Below are 22,089 nucleotides of genomic sequence, written 5' to 3'. Positions count from 1 at the left end.
CTGCTCGGCCATGGAAACCCATTTCATGATGCTCCCGACTAACAGCCATTGTGCTGATGTTGCTTCCTGAGGCAGTTTTGGGACTCTGCAGTGACTGTTGCAACAGAGGACAGACTTCAGCACTCAGTGGTCCAGTTCTGTAAGCTTGTGTGGCGTACAACTTTGCGGTTGAGCCGTTGTTGTTCCTAGACGTTTCCACTTCCGCAATAATACCACTTATATCTCTCCAGGGTTCAGCCAGTATTAAACCATACCTCTTCTCTCTCTCCAGGGTTCAGCCGGTATTAAACTATACCTCTCTCTCTCTCCAGGGTTCAGCCGGTATTAAACCATACCTCTCTCTCTCTGCAGGGTTCAGCAGGTATTAAACCATACCTCTTCTCTCTGCAGGGTTCAGCCGGTATTAAACCATACCTCTTCTCTCTGCAGGGTTCAGCCAGTATTAAACCATACCTCTTCTCTCTGCAGGGTTCAGCCAGTATTAAACCATACCTCTTCTCTCTGCAGGGTTCAGCCGGTATTAAACCAAACCTCTCTATCTCCAGGGTTCAGCCGGTATTAAACCATACCTCTTCTCTCTCTCCAGGGTTCAGCTGGTATTAAACCATACCCCTCTCTCTCTGCAGGGTTCAGCCAGTATTAAACCATACCTCTCTCTCTCTGCAGGGTTCAGCCGGTATTAAACCATACCTCTCTCTCTCTGCAGGGTTCAGCCGGTATTAAACCATGCTTCTTCTCTCTGCAGGGTTCAGCCGGTATTAAACCATACCTCTCTCTCTGCAGGGTTCAGCCGGTATTAAACCATACCTCTCTCTCTGCAGGGTTCAGCCGGTATTAAACCATACCTCTTCTCTCTGCAGGGTTCAGCCGGTATTAAACCAGACCTCTTCTCTCTCTGCAGGGTTCAGCCGGTATTAAACCATACCTCTTCTCTCTGCAGGATTCAGCCGGTATTAAACCAGACCTCTTCTCTCTCTGCAGGGTTCAGCCGGTATTAAACCATACCTCTTCTCTCTGCAGGGTATAGCCGGTACAGACGTGGCCAAGGAGGCGTCTGACATCATATTAACGGACGATAACTTCAGTAGCATAGTGAAGGCTGTGATGTGGGGGAGGAACGTCTACGACAGCATCTCCAAGTTCCTCCAGTTCCAGCTGACTGTCAACGTGGTGGCTGTCATAGTGGCCTTCACTGGGGCCTGCATCACACAGGTAACGAACACACAGCTGACTGTCAACGTGGTGGCTGTCATAGTGGCCTTCACTGGGGCCTGCATCACACAGGTCATGTTTACCAGTGTAATCAGAATGAACAGTGAGGGTGAGAGGGGACATCCCTGCATTGTACCCCCTTTGGAGCAACATGTTTTAGCGTGCCATTCCATTGGTTGGTGATGACTGTGACACTGGAGCTGGAGTTAAGAGTTTTAATCGATCCTGTGAAATAGAAACCAAACCTGTATGTCTTTGTAACATTGTAGAAACATACTATAACTATTATCCACTGGGATCTGAAGCTGTATTTGTAGAAACACTTCCATAGTATAAGTATGAACCACCGGGATCTGAAGTTGATGCTGGTATCTAATGTGTTCTCTGGCAGAACTGTGTCCTGAAGACGATCTCTGTGTGTTCCCTGTAGGATTCTCCCCTGACGACAGTCCAGTTGTTTCATCTGTAGTCTCTAATGTTAACCACCCTGTGTGTTCCCTGTAGGATTCTCCCCTGAAGGCGGTCCAGATGCTGTGGGTGAACTTGATAATGGACACCTTTGCGTCCCTGGCCCTGGCAACGGAGCCCCCCACCGAGGCCCTGCTGATGAGGAAGCCGTACGGCCGCAACAAACCGCTGATCTCCAGCACCATGACCAAGAACATCCTGGGACACGGCATCTATCAGCTGGTCATCATCTTCTCCCTGCTGTTCGTCGGTACGTCATTATCTTTTATCAGTCTTCTCCTATTGGATATTTATTGGACAGTAGAGAGAGAGAGGATAGGACAAAGGAGATGGTGTGCTGGAATAACAGTGGGCCAGGAACCCAGTTTATGTGTTCTGGAATCTAAAGGTTAGACATCTAGACCACAGATAGTTTATGTGTTCTGGAATCTAAAGGTTAGACATCTAGACCACAGCTAGTCTATGTGTTCTGGAATCTAAAGGTTAGACATCTAGACCACAGCTAGTTTATGTGTTCTGGAATCTAAAGGCAGCAGGTTAGACATCTAGACCACAGCTAGTTTATGTGTTCTGGAATCTAAAGGTTAGACATCTAGTCCACAGCTAGTTTATGTGTTCTGGAATCTAAAGGTTAGACATCTAGACCACAGCTAGTTTATGTGTTCTGGAATCTAAAGGCAGAGGGTTAGACATCTAGACCACAGCTAGTGTATGTGTTCTGGAATCTAAAGGTTAGACATCTAGACAACAGCTAGTTTATGTGTTCTGGAATCGAAAGGCAGAGGGTTAGACATCTAGACCACAGCTAGTTTATGTGTTCTGGAATCTAAAGGCAGAGGGTTAGACATCTAGACCACAGCTAGTTTATGTGTTCTGGAATCTAAAGGCAGAGGGTTAGACATCTAGACCACAGCTAGTTTATGTGTTCTGGAATCTAAAGGTTAGACATCTAGTCCACAGCTAGTTTATGTGTTCTGGAATCTAAAGGCAGAGGGTTAGACATCTAGACCACAGCTAGTTTATGTGTTCTGGAATCTAAAGGTTAGACATCTAGTCCACAGCTAGTTTATGTGTTCTGGAATCTAAAGGTTAGACATCTAGTCCACAGCTAGTTTATGTGTTCTGGAATCTAAAGGCAGAGGGTTAGACATCTAGACCACAGCTAGTTTATGTGTTCTGGAATCTAAAGGCAGAGGGTTAGACATCTAGACCACAGCTAGTTTATGTGTTCTGGAATCTAAAGGCAGCGGGTTAGACATCTAGACCACAGCTAGTTTATGTGTTCTGGAATCTAAAGGTTAGACATCTAGACCACAGCTAGTTTATGTGTTCTGGAATCTAAAGGCAGAGGGTTAGACATCTAGACCACAGCTAGTTTATGTGTTCTGGAATCTAAAGGTTAGACATCTAGACCACAGCTAGTTTATGTGTTCTGGAATCTAAAGGCAGCGGGTTAGACATCTAGACCACAGCTAGTTTATGTGTTCTGGAATCTAAAGGCAGCGTCTTAGACATCTAGACCACAGCTAGTTTATGTGTTCTGGAATCTAAAGGTTAGACATCTAGACCACAGCTAGTTTATGTGTTCTGGAATCTAAAGGTTAGACATCTAGACCACAGCTAGTTTATGTGTTCTGGAATCTAAAGGCAGAGGGTTAGACATCTAGACCACAGCTAGTTTATGTGTTCTGGAATCTAAAGGTTAGACATCTAGACCACAGCTAGTTTATGTGTTCTGGAATCTAAAGGTTAGACATCTAGACCACAGCTAGTTTATGTGTTCTGGAATCTGAAGGCAGCAGGTTAGACATCTAGACCACAGCTAGTTTATGTGTTCTGGAATCTAAAGGTTAGTCATCTAGTCCACAGCTAGTTTATGTGTTCTGGAATCTAAAGGCAGCGGGTTAGACATCTAGACCACAGCTAGTTTATGTGTTCTGGAATCTAAAGGTTAGACATCTAGACCACAGCTAGTTTATGTGTTCTGGAATCTAAAGGCAGAGGGTTAGACATCTAGACCACAGCTAGTTTATGTGTTCTGGAATCTAAAGGCAGAGGGTTAGACATCTAGACCACAGCTAGTTTATGTGTTCTGGAATCTAAAGGTTAGACATCTAGACAACAGCTAGTTTATGTGTTCTGGAATCGAAAGGCAGAGGGTTAGACATCTAGACCACAGCTAGTTTATGTGTTCTGGAATCTAAAGGCAGAGGGTTAGACATCTAGTGCACAGCTAGTTTATGTGTTCTGGAATCTAAAGGCAGAGGGTTAGACATCTAGACCACAGCTAGTTTATGTGTTCTGGAATCTAAAGGTTAGACATCTAGTCCACAGCTAGTTTATGTGTTCTGGAATCTAAAGGCAGAGGGTTAGACATCTAGTCCACAGCTAGTTTATGTGTTCTGGAATCTAAAGGTTAGACATCTAGACCACAGCTAGTTTATGTGTTCTGGAATCTAAAGGCAGAGGGTTAGACATCTAGACCACAGCTAGTTTATGTGTTCTGGAATCTAAAGGCAGCGGGTTAGACATCTAGACCACAGCTAGTTTATGTGTTCTGGAATCTAAAGGTTAGACATCTAGACCACAGCTAGTTTATGTGTTCTGGAATCTAAAGGCAGAGGGTTAGACATCTAGACCACAGCTAGTTTATGTGTTCTGGAATCTAAAGGTTAGACATCTAGACCACAGCTAGTTTATGTGTTCTGGAATCTAAAGGCAGCGGGTTAGACATCTAGACCACAGCTAGTTTATGTGTTCTGGAATCTAAAGGCAGCGTCTTAGACATCTAGACCACAGCTAGTTTATGTGTTCTGGAATCTAAAGGTTAGACATCTAGACCACAGCTAGTTTATGTGTTCTGGAATCTAAAGGTTAGACATCTAGACCACAGCTAGTTTATGTGTTCTGGAATCTAAAGGCAGAGGGTTAGACATCTAGACCACAGCTAGTTTATGTGTTCTGGAATCTAAAGGTTAGACATCTAGACCACAGCTAGTTTATGTGTTCTGGAATCTAAAGGTTAGACATCTAGACCACAGCTAGTTTATGTGTTCTGGAATCTAAAGGTTAGACATCTAGGCCACAGCTAGTTTATGTGTTCTGGAATCTAAAGGCAGCAGGTTAGACATCTAGACCACAGCTAGTTTATGTGTTCTGGAATCTAAAGGTTAGACATCTAGACCACAGCTAGTTTATGTGTTCTGGAATCTAAAGGTTAGACATCTAGACCACAGCTAGTTTATGTGTTCTGGAATCTAAAGGCAGAGGGTTAGACATCTAGACCACAGCTAGTTTATGTGTTCTGGAATCTAAAGGCAGAGGGTTAGACATCTAGACCACAGCTAGTTTATGTGTTCTGGAGTCTAAAGGTTAGACATCTAGACAACAGCTAGTTTATGTGTTCTGGAATCGAAAGGCAGAGGGTTAGACATCTAGACCACAGCTAGTTTATGTGTTCTGGAATCTAAAGGCAGAGGGTTAGACATCTAGTCCACAGCTAGTTTATGTGTTCTGGAATCTAAAGGCAGAGGGTTAGACATCTAGACCACAGCTAGTTTATGTGTTCTGGAATCTAAAGGTTAGACATCTAGTCCACAGCTAGTTTATGTGTTCTGGAATCTAAAGGCAGAGGGTTAGACATCTAGACCACAGCTAGTTTATTTGTTCTGGATTCTAAAGGTTAGACATCTAGTCCACAGCTAGTTTATGTGTTCTGGAATCTAAAGGTTAGACATCTAGACCACAGCTAGTTTATGTGTTCTGGAATCTAAAGGCAGAGGGTTAGACATCTAGACCACAGCTAGTTTATGTGTTCTGGAATCTAAAGGCAGCGGGTTAGACATCTAGACCACAGCTAGTTTATGTGTTCTGGAATCTAAAGGCAGAGGGTTAGACATCTAGACCACAGCTAGTTTATGTGTTCTGGAATCTAAAGGCAGCGGGTTAGACATCTAGACCACAGCTAGTTTATGTGTTCTGGAATCTAAAGGTTAGACATCTAGACCACAGCTAGTTTATGTGTTCTGGAATCTAAAGGCAGAGGGTTAGACATCTAGACCACAGCTAGTTTATGTGTTCTGGATTCTAAAGGTTAGACATCTAGTCCACAGCTAGTTTATGTGTTCTGGAATCTAAAGGTTAGACATCTAGACCACAGCTAGTTTATGTGTTCTGGAATCTAAAGGCAGAGGGTTAGACATCTAGACCACAGCTAGTTTATGTGTTCTGGAATCTAAAGGCAGCGGGTTAGACATCTAGACCACAGCTAGTTTATGTGTTCTGGAATCTAAAGGCAGAGGGTTAGACATCTAGACCACAGCTAGTTTATGTGTTCTGGAATCTAAAGGCAGCGGGTTAGACATCTAGACCACAGCTAGTTTATGTGTTCTGGAATCTAAAGGTTAGACATCTAGACCACAGCTAGTTTATGTGTTCTGGAATCTAAAGGCAGAGGGTTAGACATCTAGACCACAGCTAGTTTATGTGTTCTGCAATCTAAAGGTTAGACATCTAGACCACAGCTAGTTTATGTGTTCTGGAATCTAAAGGTTAGACATCTAGTCCACAGCTAGTTTATGTGTTCTGGAATCTAAAGGTTAGACATCTAGACCACAGCTAGTTTATGTGTTCTGGAATCTAAAGGCAGCGGGTTAGACATCTAGACCACAGCTAGTTTATGTGTTCTGGAATCTAAAGGCAGCGGGTTAGACATCTAGACCACAGCTAGTTTATGTGTTCTGGAATCTAAAGGCAGCGTCTTAGACATCTAGACCACAGCTAGTTTATGTGTTCTGGAATCTAAAGGCAGCGTCTTAGACATCTAGTCCACAGCTAGTTTATGTGTTCTGGAATCCAGGGTCCAGAAAAATTAAGGCCGTTTTTAAAAACATTATAATACATTAATAGACTGTGTGCCCTCAGGCCCCTACTCCACCACTACCACATATATACAGTACAAAATCCATGTGTACGTGTGTGTATAATGCCTATGCTATCCTGTGTGTGTGTGTGCATGTGTCTGTGGCTATGTTTCTGCTGCTTCACAGTCCCAGCTTTTCCATAAGGTGGTTTTTTTGTCTAATTTTACTGCTTGCATCAGTTACTTGATGTGGAATAGGATTCCATGTCGTCATGGCTCTATTTAGTACTGTGTGCCATAGTCTGTTCTAGACTTGGGGACTGTGAAGAAATCTCTTGTGGCATGTCTTGTGGGGTATTTTTTTATATTTTTTAAAATATTTATTTAACTAGGCAAGTCAGTTAAGAACACATTCTTATTGTCAATGACGGCCTAGGAACAGTGGGTTAACTGCCTGTCCAGGGGCAGAACGACAGATTTATACCTTGTCAGCTCGGGGGTTTGAACTCGCAACCTTCCATGTCTTGTGGGGTATACATGGATGTCAGAGCTGTGTGCCAGTATTTCAAACAGACATCTCGGTGCGTTCAACATGTCAACACCTCTCATAAATACAAGCAGTGATGAAGACAATCTCTCCTTCACATTGAGCCAGGAGAGATTGACATGCATATTTTTAATAATAGCTCCCTGTTTACAACCAAGGGCCAGCCGTGCTGCCCTGTTCTGAACCAATTGCAATTTTCCTAAGTTTTTACCTAGCATGGACTTGTAGATGACCTGGAGCCAGTGGGTCTGGCGACGAATATGTAGCGAAGGCCAGCCGACTAGAGCATACAGGTCGCAGTGGTGGGTGGTATAAGGTGCTTTAGTGACAAAACGGATGGCACTGTGATAAACTGCATTCAGTTTGCTGAGTAGAGTGTTGGAAGCAATTTTGTAGATGACATCGCCGAAGTCGAGAATCGGTAGGATAGTCAGTTTTACTAGGGTAAGTTTGGCGGCGTGAGTGAAGGAGGCTTTGTTGCGGAATAGAAAGTCGACTCTAGATTTGATTTTCGATTGGAGATGTTTGATATGAGTCTGGAAGGAGAGTTTACAGTCTAGCCAGACACCTAGGTACTTATAGATGTCCACATATTCAAGGTCGGAACCATCCAGGGTGGTGATGCTAGACAGGCGTGCGGGTGCAGGCAGCGAACGGTTGAAAAGCATGCATTTGGTTTTACTAGCGTTTAAGAGCAGTTGGAGGCCACGAAAGGAGTGTTGTATGGCATTGAAGCTCGTTTGGAGGTTAGATAGCACAGTGTCCAAGGACGGGCCGGAAGTATATAGAATGGTGTCGTCTGCGTAGAGGTGGATCAGGGAATCGCCCGCAGCAAGAGCAACATCATTGATATATACAGAGAAAAGAGTCGGCCCGAGAATTGAACCCTGTGGCACCCCCATAGAGACTGCCAGAGGACCGGACAGCATGCCCTCCGATTTAACACACTGATCTCTGTCTGCAAAGTAGTTGGTGAACCAGGCAAGGCAGTCATCAGAAAAACCTAGGCTACTCAAATCAAATGAAATCAAATTTATTTATATAGCCCTTCGTACATCAGCTGATATCTCAAAGTGCTGTACAGAAACCCAGCCTAAAACCCCAAACAGCAAGCAATGCAGGTGTAGAAGCACTGAGTCTGCCGATAAGAATATGGTGATTGACAGAGTCGAAAGCCTTGGCAAGGTCGATGAAGACGGGTTCACAGTACTGTCTTTTATCGATGGCGGTTATGATATCGTTTAGTACCTTGAGTGTGGCTAAGGTGCACCCGTGACCGGCTCGGAAAGGGCAGGATGGATATAGGTCTGTAACAGTTTGGGTCCAGGGTGTCTCCCCCTTTAAAGAGGGGGATGACTGCGGCAGCTTTCCAATCCTTGGGGATCTCAGACGATATGAAAGAGAGGTTGAAGAGGCTGGTAATAGGGGTTGCGACAATGGCGGCGGATAGTTTCAGAAATAGAGGGTCCAGATTGTCAAGCCCAGCTGATTTGTACGGGTCCAGGTTTTGCAGCTATTTCAGAACATCTGCTATCTGGATTTGGGTAAAGGAGAACCTGGAGAGGCTTGGGCGAGTAGCTGCGGGGGGGGCGGAGCTGTTGGCCGAGGTTGGAGTAGCCAGGCGGAAGGCATGGCCAGCCGTTGAGAAATGCTTGTTGAAGTTTTTGATTATCATGGATTTATCGGTGGTGACCGTGTTACCTAGCCTCAGTGCAGTGGGCAGCTGGGAGGAGGGGCTCTTGTTCTCCATGGACTTCACAGTGTCCCAGAACTTTTTGGAGTTGGAGCTACAAGATGCAAATTTCTGCCTGAAGAAGCTGGCCTTAGCTTTCCTGACTGACTGCGTGTATTGGTTCCTGACTTCCCTGAACAGTTGCATATCGCGATGCTATTCGATGCTATTGCAGTCCGCCACAGGATGTTTTTGTGCTGGTCGAGGGCAGTCAGGTCTGGAGTGAACCAAGGGCTATATCTGTTCTTAGTTCTGCATTTTTTCAACGGAGCATGCTTATCTAAAATGGTGAGGAAGTTACTTTTAAAGAATGACCAGGCATCCTCAACTGACAGGATGAGGTCAATGTCCTTCCAGGATACCCGGGCCAGGTCGATTAGAAAGGCCTGCTCACAGAAGTGTTTTAGGGAGCGTTTGACAGTGATGAGGGGTGGTCGTTTGACTGCGGCTCCGTAGCGGATACAGGCAATGAGGCAGTGATCGCTGAGATCCTGGTTGAAGACAGCGGAGGTGTATTTGGAGGGCCAGTTGGTCAGGATGACATCTATGAGGGTGCCCTTGTTTACAGATTTAGGGTTGTACCTGGTGGGTTCCTTGATGATTTGTGTGAGATTGAGGGCATCTAGCTTAGATTGTAGGACTGCCGGTGTGTTAAGCATATCCCAGTTTAGGTCACCTAACAGAACAAACTCTGAAGCTAGATGGGGGGCGATCAATTCACAAATGGTGTCCAGGGCACAGCTGGGAGCTGAGGGGGGTCGGTAGCAGGCGGCAACAGTGAGAGACTTATTTCTGGAGAGAGTAATTTTCAAAATTAGTAGTTCGAACTGCTTGGGTATGGACCTGGAAAGTATGACATTACTTTGCAGTCTATCTCTGCAGTAGACTGCAACTCCGCCCCCTTTGGCAGTTCTATCTTGACGGAAAATGTTATAGAATTCAGACACGGCAAGGACATCAGGGTTGGCAGAGTGTGCTAAAACAGTGAGTAAAACAAACTTAGGGAGGAGGCTTCTGATGTTGACATGCATGAAACCAAGGCTTTTTTGATCACAGAAGTCAACAAATGAGGGTGCCTGGGGAAATGCAGGGCCTGGGTTTACCTCCACATCACCCGCGGAACAGAGAAGGAGTAGTATGAGGGTGCGGCTAAAGGCTATCAAAACTGGTCGCCTAGAGCGTTGGGGACCAAGATTAAAAGGAGCAGATTTCTGGTCATGGTAGAATATATTTAGGGCATAATGCGCAGACAAGGGTATGGTGCTGTGCGGGTACAGGGGAGGTAAGCCCAGGCACTGGGTGATGATAAGAGAGATTGTATCTCTGGACATGCTGGTTGTAATGGGTGAGGTCACTGCATGTGTGGGAGGTGGGACAAAGGCGGTATCAGAGGTATGAAGAGTGGAACTAGGGGCTCCATTGTAAACTAAAACAATGATAACTAACCTGAACAACAGTATACAAGGCATATTGACATTTGAGAGCTGTATTTGTAGAATATCCTCCATGCTGAAAGTCTGTTGTTTATTTGTTTATAGTAAAATAGCATTTGTATCTGGTCAAACACCATTATTTCCAGAAGTTTACTAAGGGTTATTAACAGGCTGATTGGTCGGCTATTTGAGCCAGTAAAGGGGGCCTTACTATTCTTAGGTAGCGGAATGACTTTAGCATCTCTCCAGGCCTGAGGACAAAGACTTTCTAGTAGTCTTAAATTGAAGGTATGGCAAATAGGAGTGGCAATATCGTCCGCTATTATCCTCAGTCATTTTCCATCGAAGTTGTCAGACCCCTGTGGCTTGTCATTGTTGAAAGACAACAATCATTATTTCACCTCTTCCACACTAACTTTACGGAATTTAAAATTACAATGCTCGTCTTTCATCATTTGGTCAGATATAATAAAACGTGTTTTGTTTCCGAAATGTATCAAAATTGTCAACAAATGTTACACCCATTGAGCTGCAATAATCACGTAGCCAGTTGTGAAGAGAAAGAATCCTGCTAAAACGTTCAATGCCACGATTCAGAGAGGGCACAGGGCCAGATATGATGGCTATTTTGTTAGTGTTTAGCAGAGAAAATCAACTCTTTAATATCCAGTATCAACTTTTCAGAACTGCCCTTCGTAATGTCTTTAAAACCCACATGGACTACGATAGAATCAATGTCCATGTCCTGACGTAGTACATTCGGGAGCAGCTTAGTAATGTAATTTACTCGAGCTCTGGGATAGGACATTGTTTTTGCATCAGGAACGGTCACATTTCTTACCATGGAGCTGTCCAGAATCACGGCTGGCTAGAAGGACGAGGAAATCCGCTGACTCCCACGCTTCTCAGGATTCAGAAAACCCTTTATGGACGGTCGAGAGGCAGGATAACTTAAGCCCGTTGCTCCTGGGGCAGACACAGGCACCCTCAGTGACTAGGGTGCAGGAAGATCAGGCTCTAGGACAGCGAAACTATTAGTTGTTTGTACCGGGCCTCTTGCTGTGGGTGTAAGACTGCTTTGCGGGAAGTCACAAACTTCAGCTTACTTTAGCCCATACAAACTTCAGCTTACTTTAGCCCATACAAACTTCAGCTTACTTTAGCCCATACAAACTTCAGCTTACTTTAGCCCATACAAACTTCAGCTTACTTTAGCCCATACAAACTTCAGCTTAACATCTCTCTCTCTCTCTCTCTCTCTCTCTCTCTCTCTCTCTATACCTCTATCTCTTCCTTCTCTTTCTTTCTATCTCAGGTGAGCAGATCTTTGACATAGACAGTGGTCGTCACGCTCCTCTCCACTCCCCTCCGTCAGAACACTACACCATCATTTTCAATACCTTCGTCCTCATGCAGCTTTTCAATGAGATCAACGCCAGGAAGATCCACGGAGAGAGGAACGTCTTCGACGGAATCTTCAGGAACCCTATCTTCTGTTCCATCGTCTTCGGAACCTTCGCCATCCAGGTAGGAACATACGCCATCCAGGTAGGAACATTCGCCATTCAGGTAGGAGCATTCGCCATCCAGGTAAGAACCTTTTCCATCCAGGTAAGAACCTTCTCCATCCAGGTAAGAACCTTTTCCATCCAGGTAAGAACCTTCTCCATCCAGGTAAGAACCTTCTCCATCCAGGTAAGAACCTTCTCCATCCAGGTAAGAACCTTTTCCATCCAGGTAAGAACCTTCTCCATCCAGGTAAGAACCGTTTCCATCCAGGTAGGAAACATTCGCCATCCAGGTAGGAAACATTCGCCATCCAGGTAGGAAACATTTGCCATCCAGGTAAGAACCTTCTCCATCCAGGTAGGAACATTCCCTATGGGTCCTGGTGTAAAGTAGTGCACCCTATTCCCTATGGGTCCTGGCCTAAAGTAGTGCACTACATAGAGAATAGGGTTCCATTGGGGACGCAGAAAGGTTAGCACTTGAAGCTTACTGAAGCTTTTCCTGACCTGATACTTAGTCCAATACAAGAGACCAAAACAGATCCTGATCACTGAAGCCTTGAAAACATACGGCTGGGAGCAAAGAGGGAATTATTTCACGTCTGGATGTAATTCTAGATATTGTTCGGTTTGGATGTTTTATATTTCTCCCCTGTGTGTGTGTGTGTGTGTGTGTGTGTGTGCGTGTGCGTGTGTGTGTGTGTGTGGTTGTCGGTGTCTGTGGGTGTGTCTGTGTGGTTGTCGGTGTCTGTGGGTGTGTCTGTGTGTGTGTGTGGGGGGGGGGGGGGTTCCTGTGTGCGGTAGGAAACTTGAGGTGCAGGTGTTCAGCTCCATGGATTTCCGGCCCAATTCAAGCACTGTGTTTGTGTTGATGCTAAGGTATCATGCAGATTCGTAATGTAGTTTCCTATCTGTGTGTTTACAGATTGTGATCGTACAGTTTGGAGGGAAGCCGTTCAGTTGTACTCCTCTGGATATGGAGAAGTGGGGCTGGTGTACCTTCCTTGGACTGGGAGAGTTAGTCTGGGGACAGGTAAGAATACCTTGACATTCCTACACATATATATTGACATTCCTATAAATATATATTGACATACCTATAAATATATATTGACATTCCTATAAATATATATTGACATTCCTACAAATATATATTGGCATTCCTATAAATATATATTGACATACCTGTAAATATATATTGACATTCCTATAAATAAATATTGACATTCCTATAAATATATATTGACATTCCTATAAATATATATTGACATTCCTATAAATATATATTGACATTCCTATAAATATATATTGACATTCCTAGAAATATATATTGACATACCTATAAATATATATTGACATTCCTATAAATATATATTGACATACCTATAAATATATATTGACATTCCTATAAATATATATTGACATTCCTAGAAATATATATTGACATACCTATAAATATATATTGACATTCCTATAAATATATATTGACATTCCTATAAATATATATTGACATACCTTCAAATATATCTTGACATACCTATAAATAAATATATCTTTATATACCTAAAAATATACATGTATATGCCTTGACAAACCTTTACATAGATTTGACCATACCTTTACAAATCTTGATTCCACATTTTGTTTGTGTTTCAGCCTGAATTCAAAATGGATTACATTGATTGTTCTCTACACACAATACACCACAATGACAAAGCTAAAACATGTTTTTAGAAATGTATTGAAAATTAAATTTATTTAAATTTTATTTCACCTTTATTTTACCAGGTAGGCTAGTTGAGAACAAGTTCTCATTTACAACTGTGACTTGGCCAAGATAAAGCAAAGCAGTTCGACACAAACAACAGAGTTACACATGGAAACAAACAAAACATACAGTCAATAATACAGTAGAACAAAATAAAACTAAAAGTCTATATACAGTGAGTGCAAATGAGGTAAGATAAGGGAGTTAAGGCAATAAATAGGCCATGGTGGTGAAGTAGTTACGATATAGCAATTAAACACTGGAATGGTAGATGTGCAGGAGGTGACTGTGCAGGTAGAGATACTGGGCTGCAAAGGAGCAAAATAAATAAATAAATACAGTATGGGGATGAGGTAGTTGGATGGGCTGTTTACAGATGGGCTGTGTACAGGTGCAGTGATCTGTGAGCTGCTCTGACAGCTGATGCTTAAAGCTAGTGAGGGAGATATGAGTCTCCAGCTTCAGAGATTTTTGCAGTTCATTCCAGTCATTGGCAGCAGGGAACTGGAAGGAAAGGCGACCAAAGGAGGAATTGGCTTTGGGGGTGACCAGTATAATATACCTGCTGGAGCGCGTGCTACGAGTGGGTGCTGCTATGGTGACCAGTGAGCTGAGATAAGGTGGGGCTTTACCTAGCAAAGACTTAGTTAACCGTAGTTAACCGGTAGCCAGTGGGTTTGGTGACGAGTATGAAGCGAGGGCCAACCAACGAGAGCATACAGGTTGCAGTGGTGGGTATTGTATGGGGCTTTGGTGACAAAACGGATGGCACTGTCATAGACTGCATGCAATTTGTTGGGTAGAGTGTTGGAGGCTATTTTATAGATGACATCACCAAAGTCGAGGATTGGTAGGATAGTCAGTTTTACGAGGGTATGTTTGGCAGCATGAGTGAAGGACGCTTTGTTGCGATATAGGAAGCCAATTCTAGATGTCATTTTGGATTGGAGATGTTTAATGTGAATCTGGAAGGAGAGTTTACAGTCTAACCAGACACCTAGGTATTTGTAGTTGTCCACGTATTCTAAGTCAGAACCGTCCAGAGTAGTGATGCTGGACGGGCGTGCAGGTGCGGGTAGCGATCGGTTGAATAGCATGCATTTAGTTTTACTTGCGTTTAAGAGCAGTTGGAGGCCACGGAAGGAGAGTTGTATGGCATTGAAGCTCGTCTGGAGGTTAGTTAACACAGTGTCCAAAGAAGGGCCAGAAGTATACAGAATGGTGTCGTCTGCGTAGAGGTGCATCAGAGAGTCACCAGCAGCAAGAGCGATATCATTGATGTGTACAGAGAAGAGAGTCTGCCCAAGGTTTGAACCCTGTGGCACCCCCTATAGAGACTGCCAGAGGTCCGGACAACAGGCCCTCCGATTTGACACACTGAACTCTGTCAGAGAAGTAGTTGGTAAACCAGGCGAGGCAATCATTTGAGAAACCAAGGCTGTTGAGTCTGCCGATGAGGACGTGGTGATTGACAGAGTCGAAAGCCTTGGCCAGGTTGATGAATACTCCTGCACAGTAATGTCTCTTATCGATTGCGGTTATGATGTCGTTTAGGACCTTGAGTGTGGCTGAGGTGCACCCATGACCAGCTCTGAAAGCAGATTGCATAGCGGAGAAGGTACGGTGGGATTCGAAATGGTCAGTAATCTGTTTGTTAACTTGGCTTTCAAAGACCTTAGAAAGACCGGGTAGGATAGATATAGGTCTGTAGCAGTTTGGGTCTAGAGTGTCTCCCCCTTTGAAGAGGGGGATGACCGTGGCAGCTTTCCAATCTTTGGGAATCTCAGACGACACGAAAGAGAAGTTGAACAGGCTAGTAATAGGGGTTGCAACAAGTTCGGCAGATCATTTTAGAAAGAGAGGGTCCAGATTGTCTAGCCCGGCTGAATTTTAGGGGGCCAGATTTTGCAGCTCTTTCAGAACATCAGCTATCTGGATTTGGGTGAAAGAGAAATGGGGGAGGCTTGGGCGAGTTGTTGTGGAGGGTGCCGGACAGTTGACCGGGGTAGGGGTAGCCAGGTGGAAAGCATGGCCAGCCATAGAAAAATGCTTTTTGAAATTCTCAATTATAGTGGATTTATCAGTGGTGTTTCCTAGCCTCAGAGCAGTGGGCAGCTGGGAGGAGGTGCTCTTATTATCCATGGACTTTACAGTGTCCCAGGACTTTTTTGAGTTAGTACTACAGGATGCAAATTTCTGTTTGAAAAAGCTAGCCTTAGCTTTCCTGTGTACATTTGTTCCTAACTTCCCTGAAAAGCTGCATATTACGGGGGCTGTTCGATGCTGATGCAGAACGCCACAGGATGTTTTTGTGCCGGTCAAGGGCAGACAGGTCTGGAGTGAATCAAGGACTATGTTCCTAGTTCTACATTTTTTGGAGATTGGTGCTCAGTAATGTGTTGTATTGAACAGATGGAGAGTGGTACTCAGTAATGTGTTGTATTGGAGAGTGGTACTCAGTAATGTGTTGTATTGGAGAGTGGTACTCAGTAATGTGTTGTATTGGAGAGTGGTACTCAGTAATGTGTTGTATTGGAGAGTGGTACTCAGTAATGTGTTGTATTGGAGAGTGGTACTCAGTAATGTGTTGTATTGGAGAGTGGTACTCAGTAATGTGTTGTATTGGACATATGGAGAGTGGTACTCAGTAATGTGTTGTATTGGAGAGTGGTACTCAGTAATGTGTTGTATTGGAGAGTGGTACTCAGTAATGTGTTTTATTGGAGAGTGGTACTCAGTAATGTGTTGTATTGAACAGATGGAGAGTGGTACTCAGTAATGTGTTGTATTGGAGAGTGGTACTCAGTAATGTGTTGTATTGAACACATGGAGAGTGGTACTCAGTAATGTGTTGTATTGAACAGATGGAGAGTGGTACTCAGTAATGTGTTGTATTGGAGAGTGGTACTCAGTAATGTGTTGTATTGAACAGATGGAGAGTGGTACTCAGTAATGTGTTGTATTGGAGAGTGGTACTCAGTAATGTGTTGTATTGGAGAGTGGTACTCAGTAATGTGTTGTATTGGAGAGTGGTACTCAGTAATGTGTTGTATTGGAGAGTGGTACTCAGTAATGTGTTTTATTGGAGAGTGGTACTCAGGAATGTGTTGTATTGGAGAGTGATACTCAGTAATGTGTTGTATTGGAGAGTGGTACTCAGTAATGTGTTGTATTGGAGAGTGGTACTCAGTAATGTGTTGTATTGAACAGGTGGAGAGTGGTACTCAGTAATGTGTTGTATTGGAGAGTGGTACTCAGTAATGTGTTGTATTGGAGAGTGGTACTCAGTAATGTGTTGTATTGGAGAGTGGTACTCAGGAATGTGTTGTATTGGAGAGTGATACTCAGTAATGTGTTGTATTGGAGAGTGGTACTCAGTAATGTGTTGTATTGGAGAGTGGTACTCAGTAATGTGTTGTATTGAACAGATGGAGAGTTATACTCAGTAATGTGTTTTATTGGAGAGTGGTACTCAGTAATGTGTTGTATTGGACAGATGGAGAGTTATACTCAGTAATGTGTTTTATTGGAGAGTGGTACTCAGTAATGTGTTGTATTGAAAAGATGGAGAGTGGTACTCAGTAATGTGTTGTATTGGAGAGTGGTACTCAGTAATGTGTTGTATTGGAGAGTGGTACTCAGTAATGTGTTGTATTGGACAGATGGAGAGTGGTACTCAGTAATGTGTTGTATTGAACAGATGGAGAGTGGTACTCAGTAATGTGTTGTATTGGAGAGTGGTACTCAGTAATGTGTTGTATTGGAGAGTGGTACTCAGTAATGTGTTGTATTGGAGAGTGGTACTCAGGAATGTGTTGTATTGGAGAGTGATACTCAGTAATGTGTTGTATTGGAGAGTGGTACTCAGTAATGTGTTGTATTGGAGAGTGGTACTCAGTAATGTGTTGTATTGAACAGATGGAGAGTTATACTCAGTAATGTGTTTTATTGGAGAGTGGTACTCAGTAATGTGTTGTATTGGACAGATGGAGAGTTATACTCAGTAATGTGTTTTATTGGAGAGTGGTACTCAGTAATGTGTTGTATTGAAAAGATGGAGAGTGGTACTCAGTAATGTGTTGTATTGGAGAGTGGTACTCAGTAATGTGTTGTATTGGAGAGTGGTACTCAGTAATGTGTTGTATTGAACAGATGGAGAGTGGTACTCAGTAATGTGTTGTATTGGAGAGTGATACTCAGTAATGTGTTGTATTGAACAGATGGAGAGATGTACTCAGTAATGTGTTGTATTGGAGAGTGGTACTCAGTAATGTGTTGTATTGGAGAGTGGTACTCAGTAATGTGTTGTATTAGAGAGTGGTACTCAGTAATGTGTTGTATTGAACAGATGGAGAGTGGTACTCGGTAATGTGTTGTATTGGAGAGTGGTACTCAGTAATGTGTTGTATTGGAGAGTGGTACTCAGTAATGTGTTGTATTGGAGAGTGGTACTCAGTAATGTGTTGAATTGGAGAGTTGTACTCAGTAATGTGTTGTATTGGAGAGTGGTACTCAGTAATGTGTTGTATTGGAGAGTGGTACTCAGTAATGTGTTGTATTGGACATATGGAGAGTGGTACTCAGTAATGTGTTGTATTGGAGAGTGGTACTCAGTAATGTGTTGTATTGGCGAGTGGTACTCAGTAATGTGTTGTATTGGAGAGTGGTACTCAGTAATGTGTTGTATTGAACAGATGGAGAGTGGTACTCAGTAATGTGTTGTATTGGAGAGTGGTACTCAGTAATGTGTTGTATTGAACACATGGAGAGTGGTACTCAGTAATGTGTTGTATTGAACAGATGGAGAGTGGTACTCAGTAATGTGTTGTATTGGAGAGTGGTACTCAGTAATGTGTTGTATTGAACAGATGGAGAGTGGTACTCAGTAATGTGTTGTATTGGAGAGTGGTACTCAGTAATGTGTTGTATTGGAGAGTGGTACTCAGTAATGTGTTGTAATGGAGAGTGGTACTCAGTAATGTGTTGTATTGGAGAGTGGTACTCAGTAATGTGTTGTATTGGAGAGTGGTACTCAGTAATGTGTTGTATTGGAGAGTGGTACTCAGGAATGTGTTGTATTGGAGAGTGATACTCAGTAATGTGTTGTATTGGAGAGTGGTACTCAGTAATGTGTTGTATTGGAGAGTGGTACTCAGTAATGTGTTGTATTGAACAGATGGAGAGTTGTACTCAGTAATGTGTTTTATTGGAGAGTGGTACTCAGTAATGTGTTGTATTGGACAGATGGAGAGTGGTACTCAGTAATGTGTTGTATTGAACAGATGGAGAGTGGTACTCAGTAATGTGTTGTATTGGAGAGTGGTACCCAGTAATGTGTTGTATTGGAGAGTGGTACTCAGTAATGTGTTGTATTGGAGAGTGGTACTCAGGAATGTGTTGTATTGGAGAGTGATACTCAGTAATGTGTTGTATTGGAGAGTGGTACTCAGTAATGTGTTTTATTGGAGAGTGGTACTCAGTAATGTGTTGTATTGGACAGATGGAGAGTGGTACTCAGTAATGTGTTGTATTGAAAAGATGGAGAGTGGTACTCAGTAATGTGTTGTATTGGAGAGTGGTACTCAGTAATGTGTTGTATTGGAGAGTGGTACTCAGTAATGAGTTGTATTGAACAGATGGAGAGTTGTACTCAGTAATGTGTTGTATTGGAGAGTGATACTCAGTAATGTGTTGTATTGAACAGATGGAGAGATGTACTCAGTAATGTGTTGTATTGGAGAGTGGTACTCAGTAATGTGTTGTATTGGAGAGTGGTACTCAGTAATGTGTTGTATTGGAGAGTGGTACTCAGTAATGTGTTGTATTAGAGAGTGGTACTCAGTAATGTGTTGTATTGAACAGATGGAGAGTGGTACTCGTTAATGTGTTGTATTGGAGAGTGGTACTCAGTAATGTGTTGTATTGAACAGATGGAGAGTGGTACTCAGTAATGTGTTGTATTGAACAGATGGAGAGTGGTACTCAGTAATGTGTTGTATTTGAGAGTGGTACTCAGTAATGTGTTGTATTGGAGAGTGGTACTCAGTAATGTGTTGTATTGGAGAGTGGTACTCAGTAATGTGTTGTATTGGAGAGTGGTACTCAGTAATGTGTTCCTATTCAGGAAAAAAAGTGAATTACATTGAAACATTTTTTAGCAGTATTACTTTAGTGCCTTGTTGCAAACAAGATGCATGTTTTGGAATATTTTTATTCTGTACAGGCTTCCTTCTTTTCACGCTGTCATTTAGGTTAGTATTGTGGAGTAACTACAATGTTGTTGATCCATCCTCAGTTTTCTCCTATCACAGCCATTAAACTCTGTCATTTAGGTTAGTAATTGTGGAGTAATTACAATGTTGTTGATCCATCCTCAGTTTTCTCCTCTCACAGCCATTAAACTCTGTCATTTAGGTTAGTAATTGTGGAGTAATTACAATGTTGTTGATCCATCCTCAGTTTTCTCCAATCACAGCCATTCAACTCTGTAACTGTTTTAAAGTCACCATTGGCCTCATGGTGAAATTCCTGAGCGGTTTCCTTCCTCTCCGGCAACTGAGTTAGGAAGGACGCCTGTATCTTTGTAGTGACTGGGTGTATTGATACACCATCCAAAGTGTAATTAATAACTTCACAATGCTTAAAGGGAAATTCTGTGTCAGATTGTTTAAATCTTTACCCGTCAACCAATAGGTGGCCTTCTTGGCGAGGCGTTGGAAAACCTCCCTGGTCTTTGTGGTTGAATCTGTGTTTGACTTTCACTGCTCGACTGAGGGACCTTACAGATAAAATTGTATGTGTGGGTTACAGAGATGAGGTAGTCATTCAACAATCATGAAACGTATTAATCAACATTTTTACTCCTGAACTTATTTCTGCTTGGCATAAAAAAAAAGGGGCTTGGATATTTATTGACTTAAGACATTTCAGATCTTCATTTTTTGTTTTATTCATTTGTAAAAAACAAAAATTAAAAAAAAAAGAAATTAATCTGAGCAACATAATTCCACGTTGACGTTATGCGGTATTCTGAGTAGGCCAGTGTAATATATTTGAAATGCAGGCTGTAACACAACAACTTGTGGAAAGGTCAAGGGGATGTGAATACTGTCTGCAGCCACTGTAACGTAACAACCCTGAACATTGGTTCAGTCATTTGTTTATATTTAGTCTTGTCGCTTAATATTATTGTTCTCCATGTTTAGGCCCCATGTGAAGTAAAATGTTTTTCATTGAACAACATGCTAAATGCATTATTATGTTTTCATTAAAGAAACATGAACATGACATTTAGTCGTGTATCGGAGTTCTTTTAGCATTTCAACCCCGCTTAGAAGAAATATACATCTCCCTCATTCCCCCTTGTCTGTGTCTCAGAATCATATCTCTCCTCATTCCCCCTTGTCTGTGTCTCAGAATCATATCTCTCCTCATTCCCCCTTGTCTGTGTCTCAGAATCATATCTCTCCTCATTCCCCCTTGTCTGTGTCTCAGAATCATATCTCTCCTCATTCCCCCTTGTCTGTGTCTCAGAATCATATCTCTCCTCTTTCCCCCTTGTCTGTGTCTCAGAATCATATCTCTCCTCATTCCCCCTTGTCTGTGTCTCAGAATCATATCTCTCCTCATTCCCCCTTGTCTGTGTCTCAGAATCATATCTCTCCTCTTTCCCCCTTGTCTGTGTCTCAGAATCATATCTCTCCTCATTCCCCCTTGTCTGTGTCTCAGAATCATATCTCTCCTCATTCCCCCTTGTCTGTGTCTCAGAATCATATCTCTCCTCATTCCCCCTTGTCTGTGTCTCAGAATCATATCTCTCCTCATTCCCCCTTGTCTGTGTCTCAGAATCATATCTCTCCTCATTCCCCCTTGTCTGTGTCTCAGAATCATATCTCTCCTCATTCCCCCTTGTCTGTGTCTCAGAATCATATCTCTCCTCATTCCCCCTTGTCTGTGTCTCAGAATCATATCTCTCCTCTTTCCCCCTTGTCTGTGTCTCAGAATCATATCTCTCCTCATTCCCCCTTGTCTGTGTCTCAGAATCATATCTCTCCTCTTTCCCCCTTGTCTGTGTCTCAGAATCATATCTCTCCTCTTTCCCCCTTGTCTGTGTCTCAGAATCATATCTCTCCTCATTCCCCCTTGTCTGTGTCTCAGAATCATATATCTCCTCATCCCCCCTTGTCTGTGTCTCAGAATCATATCTCTCCTCATTCCCCCTTGTCTGTGTCTCAGAATCATATCTCTCCTCATTCCCCCTTGTCTGTGTCTCAGAATCATATCTCTCCTCATTCCCCCTTGTCTGTGTCTCAGAATCATATCTCTCCTCTTTCCCCCTTGTCTGTGTCTCAGAATCATATCTCTCCTCATTCCCCCTTGTCTGTGTCTCAGAATCATATCTCTCCTCATTCCCCCTTGTCTGTGTCTCAGAATCATATCTCTCCTCATTCCCCCTTGTCTGTGTCTCAGAATCATATCTCTCCTCTTTCCCCCTTGTCTGTGTCTCAGAATCATATCTCTCCTCATTCCCCCTTGTCTGTGTCTCAGAATCATATCTCTC

The 22,089-nt window shown here is 43.0% G+C and overlaps 1 protein-coding gene and 1 long non-coding RNA gene across 8 annotated transcripts in view; one reads left to right on the top strand and one right to left on the bottom strand.

Annotated features, from left to right (window-relative positions):
* LOC149976510 (uncharacterized) overlaps positions 1 to 22,089 on the bottom strand; it is a 989,396-nt gene that overhangs the window by 352,312 nt on the left and 614,995 nt on the right. The window lies entirely within an intron of this gene.
* LOC110504360 (plasma membrane calcium-transporting ATPase 2) overlaps positions 1 to 22,089 on the top strand; it is a 181,472-nt gene that overhangs the window by 147,588 nt on the left and 11,795 nt on the right. For all 7 annotated transcript variants that reach the window (XM_090206507.1, XM_090206509.1, XM_090206504.1 and 4 more), the window contains 4 exons: positions 1,021 to 1,284; positions 1,717 to 1,930; positions 11,569 to 11,780; positions 12,687 to 12,794. In XM_090206507.1, coding sequence (XP_090062633.1) covers positions 1,021 to 1,284; positions 1,717 to 1,930; positions 11,569 to 11,780; positions 12,687 to 12,794 — 798 coding nt within the window. The remainder of the gene's footprint in view (positions 1 to 1,020; positions 1,285 to 1,716; positions 1,931 to 11,568; positions 11,781 to 12,686; positions 12,795 to 22,089) is intronic.

The sequence above is a fragment of the Oncorhynchus mykiss genome, chromosome 17 (assembly GCF_057628025.1).
Source record: "Oncorhynchus mykiss isolate SJ-2025 chromosome 17, ASM5762802v1, whole genome shotgun sequence".
NCBI classification, from domain to species: Eukaryota; Metazoa; Chordata; class Actinopteri; order Salmoniformes; family Salmonidae; genus Oncorhynchus; species Oncorhynchus mykiss.
This window is presented reverse-complemented; position numbering and strand designations above follow the sequence as displayed.